Source organism: Ovis aries, chromosome 9 (genome assembly GCF_016772045.2).
Source record: "Ovis aries strain OAR_USU_Benz2616 breed Rambouillet chromosome 9, ARS-UI_Ramb_v3.0, whole genome shotgun sequence".
In the NCBI taxonomy this organism is placed as follows: domain Eukaryota; kingdom Metazoa; phylum Chordata; class Mammalia; order Artiodactyla; family Bovidae; genus Ovis; species Ovis aries.
The window spans coordinates 22847727-22867842 of record NC_056062.1 but is presented as its reverse complement, the minus strand read 5'-3'; the positions used below and the strand labels follow the sequence as shown (position 1 = coordinate 22867842).

Below are 20116 nucleotides of genomic sequence, written 5' to 3'. Positions count from 1 at the left end.
GGAATGCTAAGAGTATTCAGGCGTGCAAGCAAATTTGACCCACTCTTTATTTCATCATACCTACTCTCTGGTGGAAAAATAGACATGGAACAAATACTCTCACCACACACACACACACACACACACACACAGAGTGTTATATGTTATCTAAGAAGAGTACAAAAAGAAGACAAGTGCTTACTCATGTCCGACTCTTTCTAATGGTATGGACTGTAGCCCTCCAGGCTCCTCTGTCTATGGGATTCTCCAGGCAAGAAGACTGGAGTGGGTTGCCATTTCCTTCTCCAGGGGATCTTCCCGATCCAGGGACTGAACTTGGCATCTCTTGCATCTCCTGCATTGGTGGGTGGATTTATTATCACTAAGCCGCAAGTTGGGACCTAAGAGAGGGCAGAAGAAGCCTCCCTGAGAAAGTTCCTTGGGTTGAGAATGAGAAAAGTGCTTCTTGGGAAAAGGAGGAACAGAAACTTGGGCAGCTCAGAGGCAGAAAGAGACATGGGTCTTTGGAGGAACTGAACGGAAGTCAGTTTCTCAAACTGAGTGAGAGGGAGATGAAGAATGGAATTATTGGAGGAAGACAGAAGCCCAATCTTAAACATGGATCCCAGGGGGATGTTCTGCCTTTGCATCAAGAGCAATGGGAAGCTACTCAGCTTTGCTGAAGGATTCTAAGCAATGATCCCCAAGAGAAGAACTCCACCCTAGGACATTGTGGACAGAAGACTGGAAAGGGTCGAAAGTGGGTGCAGGGTGGCCGCTGTGATTCAGGAGAGGAACAGGATCTACTGCACCGAAGTGAAAGGATGGAGATGAGGGGGAGGAAATGAGCCTATTCGGATGGCAAACTGGGCAGGAACTTCCAGTAGCCCAGCCGTGGGGACTGAGAGACGGAGAAGGGACAGAGATGGGCTTTCTGGTTTGGGCAACTGCAAGGATGGACCAGAGAACCCTGGATCTGTTCAGATCAAGATCTGGGTGGAAGGCAAGCTTAGGGGAACTGCAGGATGTAAATAGCCTCATTCCTTTATGATATTAGAAGGTATTTTTTGGATTTCCTTTTAGAATCAAATTATTTTACATGTAGCCAATTAGTTATAACATCAAGAGTCACAGAGTCATAAGCTTCAAATTAGAAGGGATCTTAAAAATCATTTAGTTCAACCCTTTGCCTTTTGCCCCAAATTCCTGATGATGGGCATCTGGCTTCTCCTGAACACCTCCAGGGATGCCTTTTAATCTCACAAAGCCCGGTGTGATTTCAAAGAGTTATAAATAGGAAGGCATCCGTTTCTTCCCTTGGGACATAGTCCTACAAGTCTTCTCCAGCCATAATTATTGCCTGGCATTTATTCTAGTGCTATAAATTATGTATCAGATGACACAACATCTGATCTGAATCTTTCTTTATGTTCCCGAAACCTAAAGTATGAAGCAAAAAAAAAAAAAATCACAAAATGAAACTGTCTCTGTTTTTCCTAAATGAACAGATAATCAACAGAAGAGTTGCAATCAATGAGTGGTCAATGGTTATGTATTGGTCAATGTACCACAGATATATTTTGTAGTCAGCATTGATTAGTAATCGCATTTGACATGTTGGTAATGGAGACGTGTGTTCATGGGGCTCCTTGGAAGAAAAGCTATGACAATCTAGACAGTGTATTAAAAAGCAGAGACATTACTTTGCTGACCAAAGTCCATATAGTCAAGTGAGTGAAAAGTGAAAGTGACTCAGTCGTGTCTGACTCTTTGTGACCCCATGGAATATAGAGTCCATGGAATTCTCTAGGCCAGAATACTGGAGTGGGTAGCCTTTCCCTTCTCCAGGGGATCGTCCCGACCCAGGAATCGAACCGGGGTCTTCTGCATTGAAGGCGGATTCTTTACCAACTGAGCTCTCAGAGCTATGGCTTTTCCGGTGGTCATACATGGATGTGAGAGTTGGACCACAAGGAAGGCTGAACGCTGAAGAATTCATGCTTTTGAGGTGTGGTGCTGGAGAAGACTCTTGAGAGTCCCTTGAACAGCAAGGAGATCAAACCAGTCAATTCCAAAGGAAATCAGTTCTGAATATTCATTGGAAGGACTGATACTGAAGCTGAAACTCCAAAACTTTGGCCACCTGATGCGAAGGACTGACTCTTTGGAAAAGACCCTGATGCTGGGAAAGATTGAAGGTGGGAGGTTAAGGGGAAGACAGGATGAGATGGCATCACTGACTTGATGGACATGAGTTTGAGTAGGCTCTGGGAGTTGGTGATGGACTGGGAGGCCTGGCATGCTGCAGTAAATGGGGTCGCAAAGAGTCGGACATGACTGAGCGACTGAACTGAACTGAGAATGCTTATTTCTTTTTTTAAGCTTTTTTTTTTTTTAACTTTTTGGCAGTACCCTGTGGCTTGTGGGATCTTAGTTCTCTGACCAGCAATCGAACCCTTGACCCCTCCAGTGAAAACACTGGTATCTTAACCACTGAACCACCAGGGAAGTCCCCGTATCATTTTTTAAAAAGATTCCACACACTGTACAAGTGATCGGGTACTCAGCCTGTGGGCTACTGTCCTGTGTTTGACCAGTTCCAGCCCCATCTCAGAGCAAGAGAGCCTGACAAGCGCATCAGGTCCATGTGTGCCACAGAAATACTGCGATTGCCACTGCATTCCAGGGCGTGGTGCCTCCTGTTTAGCAGCTCAACACTTGTTCTTATTCCTCAGCTCCTTTCATGTCTATAAACTATGAGGTTCTGACAGCAGGTATCCTACATCCTCACCTTGTTCCCGATCATGTGACTAACGTATGACAGGATAAAGTGAGTTCCTCAGGGCCCTGCTGTTTGTGTCCTGGAGCCTGCAGATGATGAAGAAGAAACCACAGAAGCCAAACTCCAAGCTGTAGGATATTCAGGCTGCATAAATGCCCAGCTCAATCACTTCTACGCAACATTGACATAAAATGGCTTGTTGATAACGGCTGACACGCACGTTTTAGAAAAGCTAGATTGGCAATTCTGACAAGTGCCACGGATCACTAATTAAATATTCAAAGTAAACATTTGTCTGTCAATTAAATATCTCAGTTCCTATCCCCTGTGAAACAAATCGAATGACTAAAACCGCATACAGTTTTACAAGTCACGGAGTCAATGTAATTAAACTACTGGGAGGAGCTAAACATTAAATACAATCTCATAAGAAATTCTCTTCGCATTTGCTATAATCTTCCTTGTATTTCTCTTCCTTCTCAGAGATCACAGACCTTAGCCAGCTCTATTTTCTGTAATGACTGTCATAATCTGATCTTGGAAGCCAAATAAACCAAGAAAACATACAAATCCTCACCTCCACGCTCATTATAACTTGTTGTTGTGGTTCAGTTGCTCAGTCATGTCTAATTCTTTGCGACCTCATGGACTGCAGCATGCTCAGGCTTCCCTGTCTTTCACTATCTCCTGGAGTTTATTCAAACTCCATTGTGGCCTTCTCCTCCTGCCCTCAATCTTTCCCAGCATCAGGGTCTTTTCCAGTGAGTCAGCTCTTCACACCAGATGTCCAAACTATTGGATCTTTAGTTTCAGCATCTGTCCTTCCAATGAATATTCAGGGTTGACTTCCTTTAGGATTGACTGGTTTGATCTCTCTGCAGTCCAAGGGACTCTCAGGAGTCTTCTCCAGCACCACAGTTCGAAATTGTAGAGCATGAGCCATCTCAAAAACCATTTCAAAGTGACAGACTTTTAGAGCTGTGAGGAATTCATTTCAAGGCCAAGACAGGAGGAGTGGTCTGTACAAAGCTGCACGGTACTGGATATAAAATCCGAGGTCCATCTTTTGCGGACTGTTAGCTGCTATTTTCAATCCAATGTGCTCTTCCCCTGGCTCCATAAAGCAATAATATCATTATGTGCATTGCTACCATTTGGAATACAAATTTCATTTTTCTTCCCTTTTATGACTTTTAACGAATCGCTTCTGAAACTAGCAGAGTTAATTGAGATAAAATGATCTTAAAAGACCATCAAATCGAGGGGTAGCTTTGAAATGAGACAGAAGTGGTTAAAATCCTTTATTAGCTATCTGACCAAAGGGATATGATGTAATACGCTGAGCTTAGCATCCTCAGCTATAAAAAGGAAACAGCAGCACTGATGCTAAGATGATTCCTCAGGCCTTGACTCAATAAGCCTCTGCTACGAGCTGTTCCCATGATGTGCCAACGTCCATTCCAGAGATATGTAAAAGGTCCGTTAAATGTCCTCAAAGAGTGTATGGTTTAGTAGTAGAAACAAGGAAACAGTAGCTTCAATCTCACGTACCAACCTCTAGTCCTTCTTCAGGTCTTAATTAGGAATACTTTTCTCATCTCAGTTCAAGTCAAGTGTTTTCTTTTAAATGGATACCAGGACCAGAACTAGGGTGAGACTAGCTGAGCTCCTGGGGTGTACAGTTTAGAAATTTATTTATTTATTTGGCTGTATATTGCCTGTAAAATGGAGGGATGTGAAGGGCACAAGGAGACCCAAGAGGACAGGGACCTACATCCACCTGGTCTATTGTCAGAAAGCCCATTGCAGGGAAGGTGGGGTCTCTGCTAATTTCAAGCAGATGGGCTGGTAAAAGGTAATGAGGTCAGAGAAGAAGAAATATCTAATTCATTCTGTGTGTGTGTTAAGTCGTGTAGCTGGGTCCAACTCTTTGCGACCCCATGAACTATAACCCACCAAGCTTCTCTGTCCGTGGAATTCTCCTGTCCATGGAATTCTCCAGGCAAAAATACTAGAGTGGGTAGCCATTCCTTTCTCCAGGGAATCTTCCTGACCCAGGGGTCAAATCTGGGTCTCCAGCATTGCAAGCAGATTCTTTACCATCTGAGGTACCAGGGAAGCCCCTAACTCTAGCTGCTGAGAAAACTTCAGAATTCTGGCATTTTTTCACTACTCACAAAACCCTTTTAGGCATCAAGAAAACAAAGTCACCTGGCCAATGTCACTGAGAAAATTCGGGGTAAAAATAGGATGACAATTGGTGATTCCTATGTTTTTAAGGAAATGTATATACATAGCTTCAGAAATATCTCTCACTGTCCATTGGCACAGTTCACAGATCCTCTCTAGCTGAAATGCCTTGGGCAGGACCCCAACAGCACGTGATGTCATTGTTCACTTGATAAGAGACAAAGGTTGTGTTTCTCTCATAAACAGAGAAGAAAGCCTTCTATTCACTGGGTGCTGACTGTCTGGTCCCATGAACCCACCCTCAAATGAGCTGCCCATCACCAGTAGGATAGGAAGACTCATGTAAGTAATGGGAAAAGTTTGATGCTGACTTAGAAGAAAATATTTGGTTCTTACTGATTTTGATTTTGTTTCTTGAACTAATTGACAGCAGAAAAGGGAATTGATGGGGGTGATGACTCACATAACTGAAAATAGGAGACTGACTCGTAGTCTTTTTGGACCTTTTTGTGAAGACTGTTTTAGTTATTTGCATTGGGTTCCAAAATCTAAAATCAGGCTCTGCTGCTGCTGCTGCTAAGTTGCTTCAGTTGTGTCTGACTCTGTGCGACCCCATAGACGGCAGCCCACCAGGCTCCTCCGTCCATGGGATTTTCCAGGTAAAAGTACTGGAGTGGGGTGCCATTGTCTTCTGCAAAAATCAGGCTCTATATTGCCTTTACTATTGTCTTACTAAATAATTAATTTATTTTTGGCTGCACTGGGTCTTCATTGCTGCACATGGGCTTTCTCTAGTTGCTGCAACCAGGGGCTATTCTCTCGTTGTGGGGCACAGGTTTCTGATTGCAGTGGCTTCTTGAGTTGTGGAGCACAGCCTTTCTTTAGGGCACAGGCTTTACTTTGCTCAGTAGTTGAGGCTCTCAGGTCCTAGAGCGCACAGGCTTCAGCAGTTGCAGCATGCAAGCTCAGCCTGGTTCATGGGCTTAGTTGCCCCACAGCATGGGAAAACTTCCTGGACCAGGGATCGAACCCATGTCCCCTGCATTGGCTGGTGGATTCTTAATTACCGGACCACCAGGGAAGTCCATATGTTGGCTTTAGGTAGTCTTCAGATAAAATTGGTCCAGTTGGGGTACAAATTGGTCTTTATATGATAGGTTTTACACTGTAAAAGTGGGAGACTAAGTATTATTCAGTTATTACACTCAGCAAGATCAACTGGTTCTGTTCAATGGCCTTCTCTTAGGAATGAGGCAGACCAGCCTGGCTGGTGAGGGGCGCCAGGAAGCAGGTAGGAAAGCAGAGACACTGCTTGTCCACAGCTACACCTGGATGAAGCTAGAGAGTGAACATCCATGGGTGACCAAAAGCGGGGACCACTGAGGGGTCTGGCCAAAGAATTGATTTGGGGTAGAATACCACGAAGAAGTATACCACAAAGCACCTGATGCAGAGAGCCGACTCATTAGGAAAGACCCAGATGCTGGGAAAGATTAAAGGCAGGAGGAGAAGGGGATGACAGAGGATGAGATGGTTGGATGGCATCACCAACTCGATGGACAGGAGTCTGAGCAAGCTCTGGGAGGTAGTGAAGGACAGGGAAGCCTGGAGTGCTGCAGTCCATGGGGTTGCAAAGAGTAGGACACGACTGAGCAACTGAACAACGACACCACAAAGCAAGGGGCTTCTTCCCAGGTGGCAAAGTGGTGAAGAATCTGCTTCCAATGCAGGAGACACAAACGATGTGGACTTGATCCCTGGGTCAAGAAGATCCCCTGGAGAAGGAAATGGCAACCTGTTCCAGTACTCTGGCCTGGAAAATTCCATGGACAGAGGAGCCTGGAGGGCTGCAGTCCATGGGGTCCCCGTCAGACAGGACTGAGCACACACACAGAGCGTGCACGCGTGCACAAAGACGAAAGATGATGGACCGCAAAGCAGAGGGAGCCTGAGCGAGGTGTCGGTGTCGGGATTCACAGCCAAGGCGCTGAAGAACCAAGAAGGAAGCCAAGGAACGGGCAAGACTCTCATTAATACCTGGACTCTATTTTGTGTAGGTGGACTGGATCCGTTTAAAATTTTCAGGAATGGACAAACAGATATGGATAATTTAGGTCCATCATTTTTAATCTCCTTTTCCTATTTTGACTGAAGTGATCTGGATAATGAAAAATTTTTCTTCATGTTATCTAATATAACTTCCTTAACACAGGTCTAGCAAGCACTCAGCTTGAAACTTTCTGCCCAAAGGACTTCTTGGGATAACATTTGGTGTTCTTTTGCCTGTATTGATCAGAGAAATGGATTTTTTTTTCCCCCTCTCACTGGTGTCTCACTGATTGTGTGTGTTGAGGGGTAGCCAGGAAGGGGACAGGGGAAGGAGTTGATCATATAATACTCATTCATTCACTTCACTTATAACTGCGCTGTTTAGTACTGTTAATGTGCCAGATACGATGCTAGGAGCTAGGGACACAAAGACACAATCCTTTACCTCAAGGGGCTCACAGCCCGGTAGGCACATGAAATGTTGTAAGTTGCTCTGATAGTTGGAAAAGCAGAGTGTGGCAATGTACCAAGGAGAGGGAACTGAACCTTGCTTAAGCTCCTTGTCTGCCCACTCTTGTGTGAAATGGGCTGCCTGGAGCTCCAAGGCATCTGCTCCATTTCTAGCTGGAGTTATTGCGTACATGTGCTTCCCACCTGGCCCTAGTGATAAAGAACACGCCTGCTGATGCTGGAGACACAAGAAACACGGGTTTGATCCCTGGGTCGGGACAAACCCCTAGAGGAGGAAATGTCAACTCACTCCAGCATTCTTGATTGAAAAACCCCACGGACAGAGGAGCCTGGCGGGCTACAGTCCATGGGGTCGCAAAGAGTCAAACGTGACTGAGAACACACAGAGCAGCTAGGAGAACCTGGAGCTGCTGCCAAGCCCGACCTTCTCAACACGAGGCAGATGCTCTCGTGCGTCTTCTGGTCACCAGGCCTGGGATGCGCTCGGTCTGTGATAAGGTGATGCTTTATAACTGACCTCCTGGCCCTTCCCAGGGTCTCTTTACCCTCTTCGCCAGGAAGATCCACACCCTTTTACAATTTCTTCTAAAGTCTGACATTTCCTTTCACACAACTCCTAAAAGAAATCCACTGTAGCTTTGACTTTTTTCTTGCTTTAGAGATTGTAGTAAAAAGAGCTCAAGACCTGCATGAAATACTTACCCAATGCTGTGTGTTTCAGACAGGTTCCAAGAGCCAGTTACAACCTCCCTACTCCTATACCAGAGTCACAAACTTCCCCTGCACCCTCACCCCCCCAGATCCATTCAGGTATCACCCTCCTTAAAGTGGCAGCCTTGACAGTGTAGCACACAGCTGTCTCAGAATCTAGAACCAAACAGTCAGTCAACAAGTATTTACTGAACAGTTTTCCTACTCAATCCTTATTCTCCTCTTCTTCCTAATCTACTCTTGATTTTTTGAGAAGCAGTAAACTTGAATCTATTTTTGCCATCTTTTCATGATGATGGAGGCGGGGCCATGCGTCAGAATTCAGAATTCTGGTCCCCAAAACAGAGGCAGATGGCATTGGGTATGGGTCCCAGAGGACCATGCAGGGGTCCCTTCCTGAAAGGGCTACAGACTCGTGGGCAAATGCGCTTTGGTTGAGGGAGGAAAGGAACAGGCCGAGCTGACTCCACTTTGAAAAAGAAGGAAACTCCATCTCGCACTTTCACTGAGCTTTGGACTATATGCCTGGTAGCCATGGGGATAATATACCCACAGCCAAACTGGCTTCCCAGAGTGATAAACACCAGATTCCATACCAAGATTTCCCGTCACCAAAAAGAATATAATAATCCCTTATGTAGTCAATCACCTTTGTAATCTTTATGGTACCCATTGGTGTAGGCTACAATGTATAACCAGCTGACTCTTCTGATTGTGAATCATGGCTGTAACCTGATTGTGTCTCCCTTTAACACTTTCCAGGCTAGAGTTAAGGAATTTGGGGATGTGGGCTTGAGCAGTACACTTAAGGTATTAAGGGTTTCACAAAATTTGGTTGGGGTCCTTGGCTGAGAGGAGACTCTCTGCCGCGGGCTCGCTGGTGTAATAAACTGCACTCCACCGCCTGCATCGTCCTGAGTGTTTCCCAGAATGCAGGGCTACAACATGATCATCTTGACCTCTGACCCTTTGCCCTTTGTCCTCTCCTTTTTTCTTGCCTGCAAAGTGGCTGTGATGGCTTAGAGATGCAACCAATTGTTTTCAAATGACCTTGAGGAAAAGATCTTCCCTGTGGAATTTTCTGTTAGAGCATCTGGATAGATTTCTGTACAGCTTTCTCTTGATGAATCCCCTGACAGGGAGCTCATCACTTAAAAAAAAATCCCCCTGAGCAGCTCTAGTTGTTACAAAGCCTTATGAGGTTTAAGTGAACCAAAATCTCTCATGGTATAGAGACTACCCACTGGTCATTATTCTGTCTTAAATAATACACCTAAAATAAACAGTCTCTGTCATGAAGTACCCCCAATATTTGAAAACACTGACCATATATCTTCTATCTTTAGGCCTTGCAGGAGTGTTTCTTTTTGTTTGTTTGTTTTTCTAGTTCTGTTCTATTTTGCTGCAATTTTTTCCATGTTCTGAGTGAAAGGAATACATTATATTTTGACTATACATTCCCTAATCCTTAGTCGTCTTGGTTTTATAAGCAATCATGTATATTCAACACATAATCACACATAAAAAAAAGGAGAAAAGATTCTGAAACGGTTTATTCCAGTCAACTGGAAAACCAGCTGACACAGGATAAAGACGTAGTTTATAAGATAGTTCAACAAAATAATTCTTGTTTCACGTGAAAATTTTATGCTGGTATGCTTTTTATAGAGAGATAGCAGTTTTAAAAATTTACTTGTTAAAAAAAAAACATTAATATGATTTAATTTCACACTTAGCTCTTGTCTTCACCATTTAAGTTTTTACCATGTTCTGATTTAGGAGAATTTTGTGTTTCAAAGATACTTTGCAATTCCTAACACCTGAGCTTGGAGGCATGTAAGTCAGGAAGTGGGGTGGAAGAGATAGAAAACCTCACTTGACTAATGAATATGCAAGGCATTATACATATTAAACCACATGATGTAGCTAAAAATAAAGTTCAGATACAAAACCATAGACATACCCAATCAGAGTCCGAAGCAGAGATATCAAGGAAATACCGAATTGTAGGTTTATCTGACAACAGAGTTATAATCCCAGTTCACTGATTGCGAGGGCGGGCACTCATTTGCATTCACAGGTAGAATGGCTTTTATTCCTCCTGGGAGGTGGCCTGGCCTCCCTGGGAATGTCTGGGGCCTCAACAGTTAATTCATCTACCCAGCATTCTTCTATACCCTGCAGAGAGCTAACTGTGAAAAATCTTGCAGTGAGAAAAGCTGGCTTCCGAAGTGCTGCTTAAGTGACCTGACTTCTTAAAATAGTCCTTCATAAACAAAACTCACATGATCTAATTTGAGTGTGTAAATCCAATTATGTTCCCTGGGGAAGCACAGGGAAGATGATACTGGTTCTCACTGTTCTGTGATGGCTGGTTGGGCAGAGTAGCAGTCTTCTACTTCAGCCCCAAGAAAATGCTGGGGGAGAAATTATTTATGGAACCCATTTTCTTGCTAACTGAGGGTCAGACCTATACATCCCAGAAATTTGCCTATTTTTTGTTCTTGGTACCTTGTGTTATAGAGAAAGTAAAGAATGCGCCATATGCCTAGTGAACTGATACGACATCAACTGCATATTCTAGACTTCCTGGTTGATCACAGCATCAGTATTGTGCCCATTCGTTGGTGAGAGGAAGGTTATGGGATGAGTACTGTAAGTGTCTCCCATGTTCTGAAAACAAAACACATGTAAGATCAACTCAAATAGACATACTTGGGAAATGAATAAATTATCATCCTAAGAAATATTTAAACATCAGTGAAATGTCATATCAGCGTGATTGTAGTCGTGTCCTTTGATTACATGTTGCCGGCAGCACTGAAGTTGGAATCAACTTTTTTTAAAAAATCTTTCCCTTTAATGCTTGGTTTCACTTACTTTCGATAAGCTCTTAAAATGCCATCACTCATCAAGGTGTAAATATGACTAACGCACTTGCCCTACTTAGTATGATACTGCAGCTGCTGCTCCAGAAATAAAGTCCTCCCAGTCTTCCCAGTTCCCATCTAACTGTGCTCCGATACACTGAAACCAGTCAGGTGACATTACTGGCTAGGCAGAAACACAAACTCATAATCCAATCTTGCAAAGACCACACCACACATCATTTTACAACTCAGTCTAAATACACAGATGTCAAGCTTATTGGCAACTCCAGGGCAAATGTGCCTACAGATAAAGGCTGAAGGGACTTGGTTGGTCATTTCAGATGTCATTAAAAAGATCCTTTGCAAAGCCTACTCTGCATCAAAAAAAAAAAAAGAGGAAAGGAAAGAAGGAATAGATAGAGCCAAAAAGGACAGTCTCTGGGTATTTTTCAGAAGTAAGAGAGGATAATATTTCCATTTCCTGGCGTTCAGAGGACCCTCTTGGGAATGCTGACACTCAAATCTGCTTTTGAAAGTCATTTTCTCAGACAGGTTGGAACGCTGCAATTATTTTTTTTTTAAAGCCTACATGAATTTGCCAACCGAAAATGCACAGAAATGGAGGTATTTGGGCTTTTAAAAAATGCACATCATAACTAGTGAGGTGCTTGAAATAGGACTCCAGTTACACTCATTTAATGGATATTTGTGTTTTCTGAAGTATCTGTCTTGATATCAAATACCAAATTGAGATAATTTAAATGACATGTCATTCGCCATGCATTAAGTAGTCATAAGATTCCCTTTATCTGACTTGGATTAGCAGACTTAGACAAGGAACATATAATATATGCTTATATTTAAATTTTATAAATGGAGAGAAAGATGGTAATTCCATTATGCTCACTTTGTCTTTACTGTGAAGTCAACCCTTCATTTAAATGATCAGAAACGTGCAAAGGCTACTTCTCTCCTGACCCCCACCTTCTCATACCAGACACCACTATCTCACCTAATATAAACGAAAGATACTCCCCAAAAGGATTTTTTAAAGGCCAAATGGTAAGCTCTAAGTCCCTTTCTCTTAGTCAAGTGTAATGATTGTGCCTTAATTAGCATTCTTCTGGCACTGTTTCATCGGATGTATGTAAGATTGGGAAGCAAAGGTTGCTTTCCAAATTCAACTCTGACAGCATGACCTTGAGCACTAACTTACCTGGGTTTGCATACTTGGCTGCATTTGTTCTAGAGTTATCTTGGAGAAATCACCTCCTCTCTGACACTTCTGCTTATCTGCCTCACCAAGAGGTTCAAAGGGCTAATTAGCCACTAGCTGCAGCATTTTAGAATCCCCCAGAGGGAAGCATACTGCAGCGATCTTTCTGGTTAAATACTGCTGTCTCTCAGGGTTCCAATAACTAAATGATTTTCACCGTCTTATCACTAATGGACTGAAGAATGAGAATGAGACAAATTTCAAATGTTAGGTAGCCTGTATTACTGTCACCAGCAAATAGAACAAAATGCTAATTACAGCAACAGAGCTTAGGCTGCATCTACCAGGTGGAAGAACTTAACAAATATGACCTTATCATTCACAAGTTATTTATACATATAATGCCATTCTGTAATGAATTTTTAGATGGGTAAATTGAACTGGCAGGATAAACAATTTGTTTAACATGTGGGAGAATTCTGTGTTGTAGAGGAAACCTGGACAGAAGTGCTACTGTCTTTGGCTTGAATCACATAGGGAAGCTGTTTGTTTCTTCAGCCGCTGAGTTGTTTCTGACTCTTTCCGACCCTGTGGACTGGAGTGCACCAGGCACTCTGTCCATGGGGTCCCCCAGGCAAGAACACTGAAGTGGGTTGCCATTTCCTTCTCCAAGGGGATCTTCTCAGATCAGGGATCGAAACTGTGCTCCTGTGTTGACAGGCGGATACTTTACACTGAGCCACCAGTTGCTCAGTCATGTCTGACTCTTTGCAATCCCATGGACTATACAGTCGATGGAATTCTCCATGCCAGAATACTGGAGTGGATAGCCTTTCCTTTCTCCAGAGGATCTTCCCAAACCAGGGATCGAACTGAAGTCTCCCACATTGCAGGTGGATTCTTTACCAGCTGAGCCACAAGGGAAGTCCAAGAATACTGGTGTGGGTAGACTATCCCTTCTCCAGGGGATCTTCCCAACCCAGGGATCGAACCCAGGTCTCCCACATTGCAGCTGGATTTTTTACCAGCTGAGCCACAAGAGAAGTCCCTGAGCCACCAGGGAAGCCCACAGTGAAACTGATTTAACTTAAAATGGATGAGACTCCCAAAGGAAGGGAAAACTGCAGTCCTAATACGACCAGTAGCTGAACTATCTTAGGGGGAGATTTCAAAAGAAAGGAATCCTCTGAATTGGGCTTTGTACCTTCTAAGTGTTCCTCAATATTTCCAATGCTGCTTTAGACATACAAAATATGCAGGGATCGTATCTATGTATTTGAACAGAACCTCCTTGGGTGGGAAGTTCACGACTTTTTTCCAACGGTTCACCAAGTGGAGAAAACAGTAACCATTTCCTTGCTGATAGTAAGGAACCTCCTGGTTGGCCCTTCTTATTGGGCTGGCCAAAAAGTGTGTCCGGGTTTTTCTGTACGGTATTACAAAAATAGGCTCCATCTTGGATCCACAGTGGAAAGCACATGAGAGCTGAATGAACACAGGACTCTCCCTCTTCATATAGGGTATCTGCAGAGATCTGCAGCTTGGTTGTTACCCCGTCAAGCCACAGATACCACGTTCTTCCAGAGGAAAAGAGAAGCCGACTCTCAAGCCCGGATTAGAGAAGGCAATCACCAGCTCATTTGTTCCTTTTGAAAATGGCCTTTTCGGTGAAGGGAAATAGCTGAGAGGTGTGTTCACTATATCCTCAGCTTCCTGCTTCTTGAAAATGCTAAGTTCAACATGAGCCATCCGCTTAATGGGAATTGAGATTAATATAGGGAAAGAAGATATGCCAGTGTTTATGCCCTTCAGTTGACAAATTTATATCCGCTGAGTTAGATGATGAGATGAGCTAGCTACAAAGAGCCTGTTCCCTGCAATTCAATCATTTTCCCTTCCTGATCGCCCTTTGGCTGTTTTGTTATATGTTAATTCTTGGGCTATATGGGATATTACTCCCTTGAGTGATGAAACACGGATGAGACTCTCGCTCTGAAGCTACTTCAAATGCTTACACTTTTAGAAGGATGCTCTCTGAAAAGTTTCTGAAATATGATTAGCATTGAGCTAGGATTTGAATCCAGCCCTCACCACTTGTTATTCTTATCATCTTCCGGATGTCCCTTTAAAGTTTCTAAGAACCTGTCATTTCTTCTCTGAAAGAAAAGCGATGGATGTTACCATCTGTTTGGCATTACTAGATGAGATCATGTGTGCAAAGGCTCATGCAAAGGTTACATGCAAAATAGGGTACAAATGTAAAGAGTTGCTACCGTGCTTTGATTTCCCCAAAGGTGTTTATGTGTAAAAGACTGCCTTGCATACATGGTGTGTGTGTGTGTGTGTGTGTGTGTGTGTGTGTGTGTGTATGTAGAAAGCTTTCACCAACACAAACGTCAGGGGACTTGGCTATTTCATAATATTACTTATGCAATGAGTAGTCTTGCTCATTCAGTAATTGAAGGGCCTACCAGGTGCCTGGCATTTTTCTAGGTGATGAAGATAAAATGATAAACAGGATAGACAACATCTTGCCTCTTACATGGTGTTTACATTCTTGTGAGGGTACGTATGGGGTTGGGAGAAGAAACACAGGAAATACAAACAAATCAGATCATTCCAGATGATGCACGTGCTCTGGAGAAAACAAGGCGTGTCATGTACCAGAGAGTGGCATCTGAACTGAGTCTGGAATCACGAGGATGTGTCAGTCATGGAAAACCTGGCAAAAATTGCTCCAGGCAGCAGGCAAAAAGCCTAAGAAGTAGGAAAGAGTTTGGGATATTTGAAAGACAGGAAAACAGTGATTTGGAGACTGAGGAGTAGAAGAGAAAGAAAGGAAGAGAGAAGGAAAAGGAAAGAGGAGAGAAGAGAAATCTAATTAGCAAGAAAAGCAGCATGAAATAATAGTGGATCCAGTAGTCCATGGTAAGGAGTTAGGATTTTATTCGGGTTTCTATACAAGGTCGTTAGCAGGTATTAAGTATGCCCTGTATATCATCAAATGGTATACCAAACATCATCAATACAAAAACCACAGGTTATTTTTTTTTAAGCGATTAATGCTTCACTTCATCCACCTGCAAGATCCAGGAAAGACACTTGAACCTCTAGAGGGCGCCAAAGGAAAATGTTTTGTAGCCACCAAGGTTCTTTTCAGCACCTACAATCCGAGGAAAGCGCTCTGCTTGTGCCTTCAGTCCGGTAAAAGGTGACGAGTTATGAGAGGACGGTTCATCTACAGGCCCTACCCAAACAGAAAGCTGGATGAGCTTGGTGTGCAGGTACCAGGACCCTAGTTTTCACACGGAAGGGTTGTTTATGATGGGGTGGGAGTAGGAAGACATTTTGGGGTTATTTTTAATCTTCTCCCATCTGGTAGTATTTGAGTGAAGTATAAAACAAATATGGATCCAAACTTTACTTTCTGGATTTGTTTGGCAAAAAAAGTATCTCTATACTTAGGGCTTTGAAAATATTCATCATTTGCCACTTAGGATGTGTTATTCTAAATACTATTCCAGACTGACTAGATGAAGCCTTTCAGTAACGCATACCAAGAAAGGCTACTGCATGTGAAGCAATGGATTATGATAAATGGAATTTTCCGCAAATGGCTGGATAGTTATATTACGAAAACAACTCATAGTGGGAAAAAAAGAGAGAAGGGGAAGGAAAGAGGAGAAGGAGACAGAAAAACTGAGAAGGGGAAGAAGGGGAAAGGAGCAAGAGGGGTCAGGAGAGGTTAGCTGATGTCTAGGTAGGTAATAAAGTAAATGCAAAGCAGGAGAGAGCTTGGGAGAAAGGGAGAGAATCAGAGGACACTGGGGCTCAAATCACTGGGTCAACGAGATTCAGAAAAACAGTGAACATATACTTTCCTATAATCTCCAAACCGAGACTCTTATCATATGTGGATATTACAGGTTCACGGAGATTTTGAGGAAACATTCACTATTATCTTTAATAAGAAAAAATACAGCTGGTCAGACCTTACTCACAGAGGCCCTCACGTCCTCATTTCACGCCTGATGATCACAGCCAAGTACTTCATATGCTCTTTGCTCTACCCAGGGAGACTTCAAAAAGCATCGTAAAAGCAGTCAACCAGATAAGTAACCTGAGCAAATGGATAAAGAGCCAGCAGAGAAGAGAGAGAATCCCAAATCAGCTAGAAGCCCAGAAGGTCAGTGATGGGGAAAGAACTCTGACAGTACCAGTGCTCTAAAAGTCATGAGCAGTTTTCATAGGTGTTGTACCTGTTTATTCTAAGAAGCATTATTCAAACCAGACCTCAAGAGGAGCCTCTAAACTTCCAATAGAGCAAAAGTACCCCAGAGGCTGAAGCTAAAGCAGGAAAGTACAAAGCATGCCCCTCTTCAAGCCCCTCTCATCAGCTTTTTATTTGAAAACACTTCTGCTGATACGCTTCCTTCATTTTTATGGAGATGACCCTCCTTCCATTTACTCTTGTTACCTACCAGACATTTGGCCAAGGAAGTGCCAGAGCATTAATTACCTATTGATTTCAATGAATTTAAACAATAGTCATCGTCTACCTCCTCCTTCACAGATGAAGAGAACTCTGTTCACAAAACCACATCCATATTTAATGGGGAAAGATAGGAAGAAAGTGGGAGAAAGGGACATAAAGAGTCAGGTTCCACCTAAATATTTCAAACCATCTACGTCAAAATGTCCCTTTCCAATGAAGAAAAACTTGCCTTCTTTGCTAATGGCATGCTCCCCCTCCCCACCAACCTCAAGTTCTGAATTTGATTTATTCAAAGCATTGGGGTTGGATCCTGTAATAAGAGAAGATAACTTTGTAGACTCAGAAGACAAAAAAGAATTCCCACATAAAACATGTATCACAGGCTTGACTGAAGGACTGCTTGAGAAAACTTAAGTAGGGTACCCAGCACCAGAAATTAGTACAGGGTTAACTAATGTTGATTCCTTTGCGGTACAGAGATTCAGAGAAACCCAACACTGAATCCCACAGTCCCTTACAACCCCCTGCTGTAACGCTTATGAGTAAAGCTGCTAAGGAATGGGTCACCTTCTAAATTGGGGTGCTTCTCCTCCCCCTTCCATCTCCTGCTCCAGAGCCTCACTGCAGCCCTTGGGGGATGTGTGAGGAGCAGAAAGGAGACTGTACATCAGCTAAGAAGCTAAGAAGAGAGGAATTACTCACAGAATCAGAGTGGAATGGTCGAGTTGGTAGAAACTTTAGAGGTCATTTAATTCCAGTTCCCTCTAAGAAGAAAGAAATACCATCCCAGGGGGACCCAGGACCTCCCAGGTGCAAGGCACTGTGCCAGGCTGGGGGAGGAGACTCGAAGGGAGCCAGGTAACCCTGCTTCTTAGAAAAGCGATTTCTAAAGAACCCCCAGGGGAGTCAGGGGAAGAGCAAGGCAGGCAGGAGTTACCTGATTGATGGAAATGACCGCCAGCCTGGGGATGACCGCTTGGAGGACCACCTGCATCAAAGAGGTGCCTAGGCCGGCCAGGATGGCCCAGGTGAGCGGCAGCGGCAGCATGCTGTAGGTGGCAAAAAGGGTGAAGAGCACGTAGCCGATGCCGTCTCCCAGGAGCCCATAGCCGAGCCCTGCTGCTAAGATCTGGGTGGTCATGGCTACCCAAGTGACCACACCGCTGTACTGCAGGTATGTGTGCGAGGTGGTGTCCTTCCTGACCACCACCAGGGCGCAGATCACCACCTCTATGCCGGTGAAGAAGCCCAGCAGGATGCCCTTGAGCGGGTCCATGGGGGCCGAGGCCAGGCTCAAGTGGAGAACCAGGAGGGTGAGTTTGGTCAGCACGTCCAGCACGTTCATCACCACCTCCGATTTGCGCCTCTGGCCCAGGAAATAGCGCTGGTAGAGGCGCTCCAGATCCCGGGACTTGAAGGAGTTGCGCAGGGTGGGGAAAATGACCCCTCGGTAGCTGTAGCCCCCATTGAGGAAGAAATCCGAGTTGCTCGGGGCGCAGTCGAGGTGCAGGAAGCCCAGGTCGCCCCCGCCGCCGCTGCCGCTGCCGCTGCCGCTCCCGCTGCGTTCCGGGAAGACTTTGGGGCCGCCGGTGCCGTGCGCTCGCTCCCCAGGGCCCAGCGCGTAGAGGGGCAGCGCCGAGTCGCCGGACAGCTGCGACGCGTGGTGGTGGTTGGGGCCGCCGCCTCCGGGGTCCGAGGCTTTGCTGGAGCTTCCGTTCCCGCCGCCGCCGCCGCCGCCGCGGTGCCCGTGGATGAAGCGCTGCTCGGTGATGTGCCGCACCGCCGTCTGCCACAGCAGCCGCTGCGGCCGGGAGCCGCTCCCGCCGTCGCCGGCCGGGGGCGTCGGGTGGATGGTGTAGAGTTCCTCGCTGCCGCTCAGGCAGCGCACATCGGAGAGCTCCATGGCGCCGGGCCGCGGGGAGGGAGGCGCAGGACCGGCGGGAGGCCGCCGGGAGAGGAGGTCCCTAAAGACCCAGAGGCTGGCCTGGTCGGAGCTGGGCGGCGAGCCCTTCTCTCCCCAGCCGCCCCGGGCAGGAGGGCCCGCGCACGTCAGGTCATAGTGTGCCCCGGGGCAAAGGGCGTCTGGTAGGTGGCCGCAGACCCCTGCGTCCTTGCTCGGCGCCCTCCCGCCAGCCCCGCGCAGCTTGGGTGCGTGGCAGCCGGTGCTCGGTGTCCGCAGCAGCCGCGGCGCTCGGAGCCACGCAGCCCCCTTCCCGGGCTCGGGCTTCCCGGCTGGTTCTCGGCTCAGCGTCTCGGCGAAGCCTTTGCTCTCCAAGAGGCGCCCAGGCGCCTGGGGCTCCGGGCTTGAGCTGCGCGCCGGGCGGGTCCTGGCTGCGGCACTGGGCTCGGGACGCCCACGGCGCGGCGGCTGCAGGGGGGCTGGTCGGGGGGTGACCGGCGGCGCAGATGGATACGAAGTTAGCAGCTGGGGCTGGAACAGAGCCCTTCGGAGAACTCCATTGCGCCGGGATGGGGAGCCGGGGCGGAGCTGGGGGCGGGGGATTTGAAGGGGGAGGAGTGGGGGACCATGAGGTGGTGGCGGGTGGCCCGCGGGAGGCGTGGAGGGGCGCTAGCCTCAGCGCTTACGGGTCACCAAACAGTTAATTTGGAAGTGGGGGTGTGCTGAGCCTTCCCCTCCGGGTTCGTTTCTAGCTGTCTCCACTTGCTGAGCGAAGACTAGCCGCGCTGAGCTGGCCCTAGCCCGACGCATCCCTCGGGGAGAGGGGAGGATCTCAGGGTCCCAGTCGCGGCTGTAAGACGAAGCCCCCCCTTTCCAGCTGGGCTTCCTGGGGGTCGCCGCCCAAGCTTCTCAACCCCCTTCACTTTGCTCGTTGGAATCCATTTTGTCCGGAGCTGGGAGCAGCGGGAGGCGGGGGCAGGAAAAAGTGGGGAGGGCTCCCAAGCCAACAATTCGAACTGAAAGAAGCCGCCGGTGCAGACTCCTGAGGCTAAGATCCGAAGCGGGGTGGCTGCGGCGGGTGTAAGGTTGGAGCGAGAAGGGAGGCCCGAGGCCGCGGGGAAGTCGCCTGGAGTCGCCGCCGGATCCAGGGAAGCGCCGCGTGTCGCTCTGAAGCGCGCTGCGGTCACCGGGCGACGGGGAAGAATTTGGAGACCTGTCAGAGCGGCCGGACACCGGCGGCCACTTAAGCCCGCCCCCACGCCAGGCCACACCCCCCGGAGCCGGGCGGGGAGCGGGGGGCTGTGGTGGCGAGGACCTGGCACCCAGATCTGGCCAGGGCGCCCCGGGTCTTGGAAGCGGCAGAGCGCGCAGTTCCGCGCTGGAGCGGACGGTGGGGCTGCGGCCGACGCCCCCAGCCGGCCCCTGACGCCCGGCTGCAGCGCTCCAGCTGGCG

The 20116-nt window shown here is 46.5% G+C and overlaps 1 protein-coding gene across 3 annotated transcripts in view; it reads right to left on the bottom strand.

The window, feature by feature from the left end:
* Window positions 1–19242, bottom strand: part of ADCY8 (adenylate cyclase 8) — a 235114-nt gene extending 215872 nt beyond the window's left edge. For all 3 annotated transcript variants that reach the window (XM_027972893.3, XM_027972894.3, XM_027972895.3), the window contains exon 1: window positions 17701–19242. In XM_027972893.3, coding sequence (XP_027828694.1) covers window positions 17701–18666 — 966 coding nt within the window. In that variant the 5' untranslated portion in view covers window positions 18667–19242. The remainder of the gene's footprint in view (window positions 1–17700) is intronic.
* Window positions 19243–20116: the final 874 nt, after the last annotated feature.